At 42.9% G+C, this 12,145-nt stretch overlaps 1 protein-coding gene across 1 annotated transcript in view; it reads right to left on the bottom strand.

The window, feature by feature from the left end:
• The window catches only part of LOC147708131 (two pore calcium channel protein 1-like), a 531,957-nt gene that overhangs the window by 412,755 nt on the left and 107,057 nt on the right, over nt 1-12,145 (bottom strand). The window contains exon 3 of the mRNA XM_086926891.1: nt 4,622-4,736. Coding sequence (XP_086783017.1) covers nt 4,622-4,736 — 115 coding nt within the window. The remainder of the gene's footprint in view (nt 1-4,621; nt 4,737-12,145) is intronic.

The following is a 12,145-nucleotide window of genomic DNA, read 5'->3' on the forward strand; positions in this document are numbered from 1 at the left end:
TGTAAGAAATCTGTCAGACTATAGTAGGTATGCACCAATGTGGGACTCACCAGGCTCCCCGGAATGTCTGAAAGATAGGCTAGCGATGAGCATAAGGGAAGCAGGTATTAATGAACAGGGTCAGATCCTACAGACAAAGAAGCTCCATTCCTGGATACAGTTTCAATAGCTAACCAACAAATCTGTGTCCAAGTATACATTTCTTAAACTACACAGCTGGGCCCGAACTCTTGAGAAAGATAAAGATGATACCAACGACCTGGAAGAACACCTGATTAATAACTCACAACAAAAGAAGACGGTATCAACCTGGTATGCTCTAATAATGGAAAACTCAGAGAAGGGGCAAAGTGCACCCAATTCTCTATGAGGAGGAATAATGCCGGTTATAAATCTTGATCAAATATGGCAAGTATCATTTTGGTTTTTATACAGTTTGGTCAAACCAGCACACTTAAGACTGAATCATCTTCTTCCCTCCACAGAGCCTATTGGACACCAATAGCAAAACTAGGGGGTTCTGAAGAGGTGTAGCTTTAAAAATGTGGCTTAAAGTGTGCAGATGATGTTCACATGTTCATTTCCTGCCCAAACATTAAGGATTTCTGGAAGGATGTGTGTACATTGGTGAATGATCTCTTACATACTCAAGTTAAGGTAAGCCTGGATTTAATTATTTGTGGATTACCATCAGATGTGGGAGACCTTTTGGACTACCGTAATAAATAAAAAATGTATTTCATTCAGTTGGGAAGAAGACAGATTTGTAAATATTGGATCCAACCGTCACCACCTTCAAAATCAGAATGGCTTTACTCAGTACTCTATGTTCATAGCATTGATATGATCATAAGTCCTCAAAAAAGTTGTCTTAAATGACGGGACCCCTGACTACCTGGCTGAAAAGGAGGGACGGGATGTAACTTTTAAGCTAACTAGGGAGGTTCGAGTTGACATACCATCGGATGGGTCCAATGATTATAGCCATTTGGGTAACAGGACAATGCAGTGATGACCCCTTTTCCACAATACTGTTGTCTCAAAGTCTCTCTGGTTGGGCACACTACTAAAATAAAAGGAGAGCCTGGAGGTTTCAGGTGGAACTATTATGGCAAATGTAGACAAAAAAAAACAATAATGAAAAGCAATTGCTGAAATGTACACACAAGGACATGCCCATTGGGGAGGTGCTGATGAGGGGGGCAGGACTGGGGACGAGTTCCCTTACCTAGTTCAGCACATAGGCCGGATCGGGGACTGGATTATTACCAGAATACTGGGACAACGTCCTTTTTAGTGACCTAGATGTGTGGGTGCTGAATCCCTCCAAGGACATAGGCTCGACCATGTCTATCACTCGCTGCCAAGATGGAGGCTGTAGAAATCTTGGAGATTTATGCCTGGGGGAGCGACTTCTCATATATCAGGAGGCCTTCTCCCTAGGGCGTGGACAATATCTATAATATGCAAAAATTGCTCAAACGGCGAGAGAGATCTGGAGGGATTTCCTGGAGTTTTCTGAGAAATTGCAGATGATCCTAAATATGGGCGACAGGGGGACACTAAAGGCCAGATTCATCAACGTAAAATCGGCTCGCAAAGGGCCAGATTCTGAGAATCTGGCCCTTTGCGAGCGCAATTATTGCATTTGGGATTCATCATCCCAAATGCAAAAATCGCTGTTATAGAATTTGCAATTTTGCGAGGAATTGCATTTAAGGAATCTCTATTTGAGATTCCTTAAATGCAATTCATGAAACATTTAAAAATTGCGATTTCGCAATTTTGGGCCGCTATTTACCGCGAAGTGAGGTGCCGGGTTTTTAGAGACCCGGTGGTGCCAGGGGATCACACCCGAAGACCTCTGAGTTCTCCCTGTTCTGGACTTACAGAAACACAGAGTCTTCTAGTTGAAGTCAGTGATCGAGTTTTATTGGCTGCAACCAAGTAACATGCGTCCTAGAAGTACGACAACACGGGCCGTAAGTTCTCAGGAGACTGTTCGTTTTTACAGAACCAGCCTTCTCCTTATATACATAAATAACAGCTGCAGGCAAGAATTCTTAAGTTTACGATATGGCAATACAAATATTTCCACAATAATACAAAGAGCGAAGTCATGCTGGTCAGCACATACTTCAGATGTCCAGTTGGTGATGGATTACCCCGCCAGATCCAGAACTCCCATCAGATATCGATGAAATGCCAATAAGGTCGAGCACCCTCCCATCATAAAACGGGTTGTAAACAAGAATCATGGACAGGTGTATGTGTATGGGAAACAGGGTCTGTATGTAGTGGATGGTTTATGACATGTTGTGCCTTGATGATATCTTGCTCGGCCACTGGGCGAGGAGCTGCCCAAACAGGCTTGGCTGGAGGCAGTGGAGGCAGCTTCGGCCAGGTCATGGGGAAGTCAGCTACAGAGGACGTGTCCTTTTAGATCAAGCTCAGCTTTAATCAATTGACTTATATGAGGGCAAGCCATAAGATGGATGCCGTTTACAAAATGGAGTCCGAGGGTTCGGGACGGAAACTACGATTTAAGGGTGTTAGCATCACTCAATCGTGACGCAAATACATAGGGATGATATCCTGATCATTACCGGTTCGTAGATACCAAATTCGTCATGGTACGACGATATTTTATGACACGAGTGTTGGACCTCGATATCTGTAAAACAGCGGGGTCCAGATTTGCAGTACCACAGAAGTCAAACCTCGTGGTAAATAGCGGAAACTTAGAAAAATGCACTTAAGTGCATTTTTCTAAGTTCTATGTTACACACACACATGTCTTTGGGACATGTGTGTACATGACACGTGCGTCCAATTTCATTTCAGGGGTGCAACGGGGTGTCCTTTGGACACCCCTGCGCCCTTGAAATCGCAAACTCAAAATGCGAATCGCTAATAGCGAATCGCACATTGATATGTCTTCTCAGTCATTCCTATGGGTCTTTAGGCCCGTAGGAATGAATGGGGAGTTATTCCTTATTTGCGATTAGCAATTAGCTCATCGCAAATAAGGAAGCTGTAGGAATCGCAAAATAAATTGCGATTTGTACATGAATCCCGTTTTGCGAGTCTGTAATAGCGATTCCTTAATAATCGCTATTACAGACTCGCAAAACGGGACTTTGATGAATCTAGGGTATAGTCTCATGGATATACAAAGCTCTTAGAACGGACAGGCCCAGACAACAGTTACCAGTTAGGGAGGCATGTGGGGAGGATATGGGGGAACAACTCACAGACAAGGCATTGAAACACACCTGTGCATTACTGAAGACGGTTTCCGGAAACGCCAGGTTTAAACCACTGCACTTTAACTGTCTGCAATGCACATATCTTACCCCCTTAAACTCAATAGGCTATATATGGGCCGTTCAGCTGCATGCCTCCAGTGTGGACATGGAAGAGCTGGATTCTGACATATGAAGTGGTTCTGTGGGGAGGTGCATGCCTGCTAGCAGTAAGTTGTAAAACCGCTACGACAAACGACAGGGCTGACATTGGATTCTGACCCCAAGCAGTGCCTACTGGCCACCCTGCAACGTCCCAGGCAAGGTACAATGCATTATATATTTCTGCAGCTGGCATTATTGCTGGCTAAAAGGCGTGTTTCTATGGTGTGGCTGGGCACACATATGGTGATCACAGTAGAATGGGCTTTGGCTGAGGAAACGCACAGTCATCTTTCTTGTAAAGAGGAAAGAGGACAAGGTCCACGAAGATCTAGAAACCTGGGGAGACTTGCTGAATACGTCGGGGGGGGGGGGGGGGGGGATCAGGGTATGAGGCTGCTGAGGAGGCTTCGCGCTCTACACGAGTCTCTCATGGATAGGATCATTTCAAACAGCTTGGACATGCAGGGGGAATCTCAGGTACATGCACGAGCTAAAAAAGCAATGGTATATGGAGATATTTAAGTCAAGAAGGGTAGAGGAGATAAGGATTGTGCTTCAATATAAAAGAGGGCAACTGCAGGTGGGCTGAGCCGGCATCTTGCTAACTGATGACATGATGAATCCGGCATGTGATGGTCACAGTCTTTGTGACCATCTGTTATACGTGTTATGCATATTCAACTACAAAGAAACTCGACAAAATGCATGTAATCGTTTCTTTGAAAGCACAAAAATAACCAACAATAACCAGTGACACTGGACTATTCATTATCCTTGGATTTCCCGACTAGCATGCTTCCCACCGAAAAGCGCATCAGGTCTTCAGTAGTGTTAACATGCGGTATGTAAATGCAATTACAATACAACAAAATTCTATTTTTGGATGAGTGTGGTGCACGAGTGATGCATCATATACAGCTTCTTATAGCACTAAGACACATCAGGCAAAAAAGTTTAAGAATATCTTGATCAATTAAGAAAATGTGGGAATAAACTAGTTGCAGCTTCCTTTTATCCACAACACAGAAAATAAAGATGGATAAATACATATCAAATGAGCAAAAAATAAATATGGATCGATACAGATAAAATGAGCAAAAAATAAATATGGATTGAATACAGACCGTAATGTTTAAAAAGTAAATACCATGACAGAGGATCTAATAACAATACAATTATTTTTGTTGGTACAGGTTATGTAAGAAACCTACCAGAAATGGCATGGGATAGACAGCCGGCTTCTCAAACAAGGCAAGGGAAAGGTCCACGACAATGAAAAAGTAGATAGCTAGTTGCATAGTCCAGTGGTTATAAAAATAGTAGAGCCTGAAAAGAAAACATAAAACACTAAATTCTATATCATGAGAATAATAATGAAAACCAAGTAAACAATATATACTTAGCAATTCTATATCAACACATGGTGGATGGCGTCTAGGTAATTTCCATTTTATTAAATCTATTATTCATGTGTTGTCACTGAGGTTGCAATTATGTCAATTACGTTTATTCTGAAACATACAGTGGTTATCATGCTGGTTCCCAATTACTTTTGTGTCACTTTCCTCGGACAAACCTGGCATCCCCGACAGCCACTGGCAATGCCTTGGATGTAGGAAAATGCTAGCTCACCCTCAAAGTGCCACCAAGTACCAGATGAAGGAAAACATACATGCTTTGTGGCTTGCAACAATGAGACACTTGAGAGAGACAGAATTCGAAAAGGAAGCCCGGAAAGCTCCAGATCTAGGGATTAACATAGGCGGTGATTTGCTTTCATAGACAAATGTTGTGAATGAACTTGGGTGATGATGGGATCTCCAACATGTTTGCAACCAGATCTCTTTGAACTAGTTAGACATATTTTGCAGAAATGGCACTGTAGTCCTAAGTAACAACCAACGCCACAGAGAATAATATTTAATGTCTTTGAGGAAATCTCAAGGCATGGAGTAGTAGATGGTTAGAGTAGTATTCTATTTTAGTTGCCCCACACCTCTGCTCTGCAGATATAGTAACAAATAGACTAAATGTATTTGTTTTTACTGGTGTTACCAATTTGATAATATGGTCTTCTCTGGTTTCGGGCAATCCCGTTCATCCATCTAGCAAATCACAATCTTACCCCCACCACGAAACCTGTCCAGGCAATACATCAGCCCACTCTCCTTTCTCCTGAGGAAACCAACAGATATCACATCCCCATTTACCCCTGTACAGAACTGCCTCTTGAAAGGGCAGATAGAATAGACACAGGTCAGATTAAGTGAACTGCTGCCCAGAGTCACATGATGCTGAGCTGCTGCCAGCACCGGGGATTGAACCTTGATCCACGCGCTCTGAATTCAGCCACTTTGGCCGCTGCACCACACCTCTCCCTTGTTCACTACTTTTACCATAGCAGTCGTTCTTGTAGGGCTGGACACATACATAAACCTCCGGCATTGGCCAAGAGCAGGTCCGTGAATCTGAGAATGCCTATCATGGCAAAAAATAGTGTGAAATGCAAATAAAGGCTTAAGGCATTATTATTGGTTGACAGCTGAACTCAAAATTCTAAATGTGAATCAGTCCTTTGTTATTTTAAAATATGCAGCAAAGTTCACAGGCCCCAAATGTTTAACCCCTTGCATGCTGATGACGGAGCGGTTCCGTCATCAGCTAAAGGTGAGCTGTGCTGATGACGGAACCGTTCCATCATGACTCCGCCCGCGCAAGGCGGAGTCAGCATGGGCGGGGAATTCCCGCCGCACGCAAGGGGTTAATGGAACTTATTTTAGGTCCAACAAAGAGATGTTTACTGCCATGCACAATTTAAGATTGTGCTGTTTGCTACTGATGCTCAAGGCAGCAAATTCTACATTTCGATGAATTTTCAATTTGTAACTTTCTGAAGTTGGGGCTGCCAATGTGCGATGAAGAGCAGAAGTGTAAATGGATCCAGGTGCAAGGCCTTGGCATTTTAAAGGAAAGAAAATTGGACACTGCTATTGATATCATAGTCAACCATGCAGAAGGATTTGTATTCCCTTTTGCTGTCCATCAGGAGACAAGGCAAACATTTTAAAACTTCGCGGAACATGGCCATGAGCTGTCTGTTCCCTCCTTGAAATCCAAAGTCCTGGGGCAATTCTGTGATCCATCGAATAATCTATCAATTTCCAAGGAATAAATACTTTAAGGACAAAGCAAGGCAGCTGATTAATCTCCCCAAGAACAATTTAAAATAAATAAATAAATAATCTCCCTCAGAGCATAAATCCATGTGCAGTCATCACTCAGGGTCCTTAAGCTCTTCCTTAGCACCAACTGGGGAAGAGGGAAAGGAGTTCACTGTATAAAGAGAGCTGGTGCAGAAGGAACAAATGGAAAACAGCAGAACACCTGAAATGCCTTGGTGGAAGGTGGACCTAAAAACAGAGACCTTTATTCTATTCCAGTGTGAAGGGTCTAACAATCCTTTAGCACTAAGGACAAGAGCTGAAGAAACAAAGTCCTGTATTATGAAGGACCGATCAGCAAAGATGCCTTTGCATTAGGAAACATGACTGGGGAGACCGGGGGCTGTAGTGCTCAAGAAAACTACATCTCAATATGGTCAATAGGAATGGAGCATTAGAATGAGGCCACTACCAAACCCTCAGACGGGAAGTGAGTGCGTATAGGAGAGATCAGATAATTCACACATCATCATGAACCCGAAGATCAGAAACAAATCAAATGCAGAAGATATCCACATTGTGAAGTATGTGACAGCAAATGTTCAGCCCCTAACACCACTAATCCTTAAAGCCTCATGCATTTAAAGAAAGAAGAGGGCTGACAATCCCCTTTGAAAGAAGAGAAAGGTAGTAATGTGGGTAGGTCCACTGATGGTGCAGTAGGGTGTGCTGGCTGATATATGATTACAGCACTAGGCACAGTCTGTTGAATGCTCTAGTTGAGGTTACCTCACCACTGTATCTGTAGGTTCTCAGGACTATCAGACTGTGGGTGAGCCAATCAAGATGGAGAGACGAAACACCTTTCCGTAAACTGGCAAAGCCCAACCTAACCCCCATAAAAGATAGCGAAACATAAGGAGGCATTATCTGTCGCTAGAAATATGCATTGGGACATAAGGACTGAGGAGTATCCAAATGTGGGACTAGAGAGGCCTCTTCCTGTGGCTACGTCCTGCATACTGTGAAGCAGAGTTCATGGTGGAGATGGGCGGGCAAGAGTAAGATGTAGAGTGTCACCCTCCCTAACTTCTGTCCACCCATTTCTACCTCCATATAAATGAAAAGAAAAGTTCAGCCTCTTGAACCATCCCTGGGGATTGAAAAACACATGTATTATTCAACAGGATAGTGGTGGCGTGCACAAACGGCCATGTCCTTAGCTGCCCTGAATCTGTTGCTGAGTGGCTAAGTTAGAGTAAAGCTTGTGCCCTATGTGTTGAGCAATGCTTATGTTCTACTCTTATAAAGGGATACTAAATCACAGTATTTGCTTCTCTGGGAACATTGGAATCCCAAATCTATCCTTGAATGTGTAGAGATTTAAAGAATGAGAATCCAAATCACTAATACCACCCACTGCTGTTTTTGCCCATAACACTGATTCGATATCGAAAATAGAACAAAAGCTTTCCTTTCAGAAAACTTTATTTCGATCATTACGACCATAAAAGTATGCAATACAAACAATAGATGCAATACAAGAAAATAGACAAAAAAAGTAATTAATAAAATGACATTCAGATCTGTAGTTAGGCACTGGCATAGTTCCAAATCGGGTGTCTCAATAAAGTGCATGTGCAAGATAATACTGTGCAAAGGACAATGAGTATGATAAACAAAACTGTGAGAATAGTTTCAATACGGGTCATACAGAGGAGTTAATTGAAGCAGCAATCGGAATCATACCTTTAAAATGCAAACTGCATACACGCATATAAAAAGTTAAACTAAATACATTTTAAGGTTAAAACAGTTAAAGATTTTAAAATATAGGTTAAAACCCTAGAGAATTTCGTCGATGTGCCACTGCGACTAAGGTAACAATTTTACAAAAGTCCTAAACCTACGCCACATTGAAGTCAGGAATCTTGACACAGTAAAAACAATGGGCTTACGGGTGTCAGACCTCAAAGCTCTAAATGCCTCAGCACAGTGAACAAATCCTAAATTCCTGCACAGTTGAACAAGCCAGCGCTTCCTTATTAGTGTATAACCCGGGCAAAAGAAAAGGTACATGAAGATCCATCTCTTCCTCCCAATTGCAAGCTGGGCATTCTCTAGGAGAAGAGTGTGTCCATTTGCAGGGAAAAAACACGGAGCGGAAAAATTCCCATTCTAAACTGGACATACAGTTTTCTCACCAGAGATGGTTGGATGTCATCTAAAAAGCATTCCATTCTGTAATCCTCTTTTAACAATAAAAATTGAGCCGTCAGTCAGTTGACCTACAGAGGAACATCCCTGTACAGCAGCAAGCTTACTCGAGCGGTAATCTTTTACCACTTCAGAGCATGGGGTTGCAGCACATGTTTCCTCAAGGTTGCTCCACAATGTTGGTTTTCTCATCTTAGTGCATCCATCCTTTATATGTGCAAACCACTGGATTTTTGCTGCTCCCAGAAGGCTCAATATCTCTTTTAATTCTGTACATTACCAATTATGGAGTCACCCACATTCTACGCCATAAAGTTAGGGGCTTGAAGCCCAGCTCCTCCCTAATCGGTTTAATTCCTAGATCCAACAGCAGGGGAACAAGGTGGGACCCAGGATCTGCCTCATAAAATTAGAGTGAAACCACATTAACTTATGTAACCTTATCATTCTCTATTTTTAAATCTGTCATTTTTTACATAGTGGATGTAACAGCCATTTACAGCCAACAAACATTGGTTAAACCAGGAATAAAATTAAAAAAAATTAAAAACCATTGCTATATAATTCTCAGTACAAGCAGGATACTAGAGTATGTGGATGTGGCCATTGAGAAGTATCACCTTGCTGACCCTAATCAGGCCATCCTGAATGGGCTATCTAGGAGAAAATGAGAACACTCATGCCTTTCACTCTGCTTTAGGGTGGGCCTGCAAAAGGTTGGGTTCCTTGTCACAACGTAATTGTCATGTAGGAGAGGGAGCATTAAGGAGTCATTGCTGTGAAAGACTACGCCATCCTTTAAGCAGATGACCAACCGCCATGCATAAGAATGGAATAGTGAAGCGGCATAGCAGGGGAAGAAGCCCAATGGGGGTTGATGTCGCTGCAGGTACAGATGAGGGTGGCAAAAATGTAGTTTCATTTTAGGGGTGGAACCTTGTGATGGCTCCTCATGTCACCTCTGGAACCGAGCTAGTCTGAGTGACGCACATGTCTTAGTAGAGATCAATTTAAGGTTCCACCAGCACTGCTAGATGTATTCACTACTACCTTGGGGATGTCCCAATGTAAGAGCTGCCCTTGCAGTACACCACTGAAATCAGAGAACCACTTCTCTGTCCCTGCAGCAAGCACCACAGATCAGACATTGAAGGTTTGGCACTCCACAGCAGTTTTGCTCCCAGGCCCAAGCCTGTTTCAACTTTTTTAAGACTGCAAAGCCGTAAAAGGTTTCTTTTGAAGGTTAAACACAGTTAGTATCTACCAATCCATGCATGCGGGCAATCCCTTGAGTTCCAGGAGTCAACTATTGGGATTCTGAAGGTTATGAAGTCACATCATGCCCATCCTGTAGTCAGTTATCTGGCTTTCATTGCTGGCCCGCACGTTCTTCAGAATGAGCTGCATTATCTACAAAGCTGTGATGACCATCACCACTGCTGCTTTGGCTGACAACCTTACTACCTTTGGTGGCCCTGGGCACAAATGCAGCCTGAACACCACAGGTTGGAGAATAAGAATTGCGAAAAAGAAAAAAAACACACAAGGCAACTGGCCTTCTTCCCGGATGCACCTAGGAACTGGAACAATATCCCTGTATCTATCAAGAAAACTCCAACCTTGCTTCAGTATAGGGAATTGCAGAGAAACACCTCTTTTAAGAACACTTCGAAACAATGCATTAACAGTCCACTTTCAAACTTACAACCTACCTGCCCCACCAATCACTCACTGACTGTAGCATTTTTTTTGAACATGTAAAATACTCACTCCAATGGCTTTCAGCTAGGCGCATACTTCAAAAGTACCACATACATGCTCTGGATTTTAGTTTTTATGTGAGCCCCTGCCTTGTGCAAAGCAGCAGAGATATCCACCAAATGTTTCTGTCGTTAGGAGCTGTAGCGATTCCCCACAAGTAGTCCTGTAGGATAGTAGGATAGTGCACCACTGGAAATGAACAACGTGATTTCTCAAATGCATACTCAGCCAGCACATGAAACAGCCTTCTCTTCCAGTACCAAGTCTGCCAGTTTAGAGAAAAAGGTGAAAGAGCAAAATGTTCTTTTGGCATTTAAGGATAACATGGGGTGGGAGATAACATGCGAAGATCGGGAAATAAAATATGCTGTTAAGACTTAAATATGAGTTTTTAAGCACAAAGCTGTACTCAAGAGCTATAAAAAAAAGCAAAGAATATCTGTTTTACCTATAACATGGAGGGAGCTACGCGGTGCTAAATTTGAGCCAGTGGTTTCCGGTGCTCAGTGCGGCAGTTAATTGTCAAGACCAGCGCTTGCGACAATCTGCCAAAAGGTGGAGCTGTCTGGCTAATTTGGAGATGACCACAACAACAGTTAATTATTCATTCAATATAATACATAACAAATGACTAATACCTGTCTCCCAAGCCATTCTCGTAGCTTTGGTGGCCTGAAATATTCTGAATTGTCACACTTGTAGGAGTGTGATGGTTAGTAGTTGTGTTGGTGCTATCAAAGGCAGCATGGCAGGGGCAATTAAGTCGTGCAAACTGTAGTGGCCTACTGACGAGAGCCCTGCAACTTATTTTCTTTTTTACAAATTAACCACTGGTGCTATTGATGGAGCAAGGATTCGCACGTAAAGCGACTTGCTCACACTCATGAACCTCACCTAACGTATAATCATATTAATCCAACTGTCCGTCTTATATTTAGCATTTTCCCCAACACGCGGGCGTCCCCGAGAGGCTTGCCTGTGTGTCTTTTCATCCTCACAATGCTTGCACTAAGGAAATGGCTGCTTTGCAGAAATCCAGTCTGCGCATGCGTCGGTCATACCCATGTGATGTGACGCACTCGCATTTTGGAGGGATTGTATTGCTCATGCGCACTGATGCTAAAATGGCCGCTTGTCTCTCACCATGCTCTCTGCTTGCTACCGCTGCTTTCGCCTATCTGTCTTTTCGCACTAAACTTTAATACTATTGATGTTATAAAATAAGGGGAGTGTTTAAATCTATCACGGTATATAGTGTGATCATTTTGATGTATGATTCTAATTTGTTCTCGCTTACTTTTCATGTATCGCGTCTCTGGGGGGCCGGGGACACATGAGCTACGCCATGATGAAGCTCCTCTGAGACCTGTCATGTGACCTGGGAGAAACCTCACTGCGCAGAAGCTAAAACAAGCCAGCTGGCTCCTGAAGCCCAATGCGCCTTGGAAACCTCTCCAGGAGACTGAATCTTACCTTGAGCGAAGCAACACTGTTGCTACATGCTATGTACTGTATTGTCTTGCTGTATTCCTATGCATGGGAACGTGAACCCAAGGGGCGGGTAGGCAGAAATTAATAGTAATGATGGGAACACTA

The sequence above is a fragment of the Lissotriton vulgaris genome, chromosome 6 (assembly GCF_964263255.1).
Source record: "Lissotriton vulgaris chromosome 6, aLisVul1.2, whole genome shotgun sequence".
Taxonomy (NCBI): Eukaryota; Metazoa; Chordata; class Amphibia; order Caudata; family Salamandridae; genus Lissotriton; species Lissotriton vulgaris.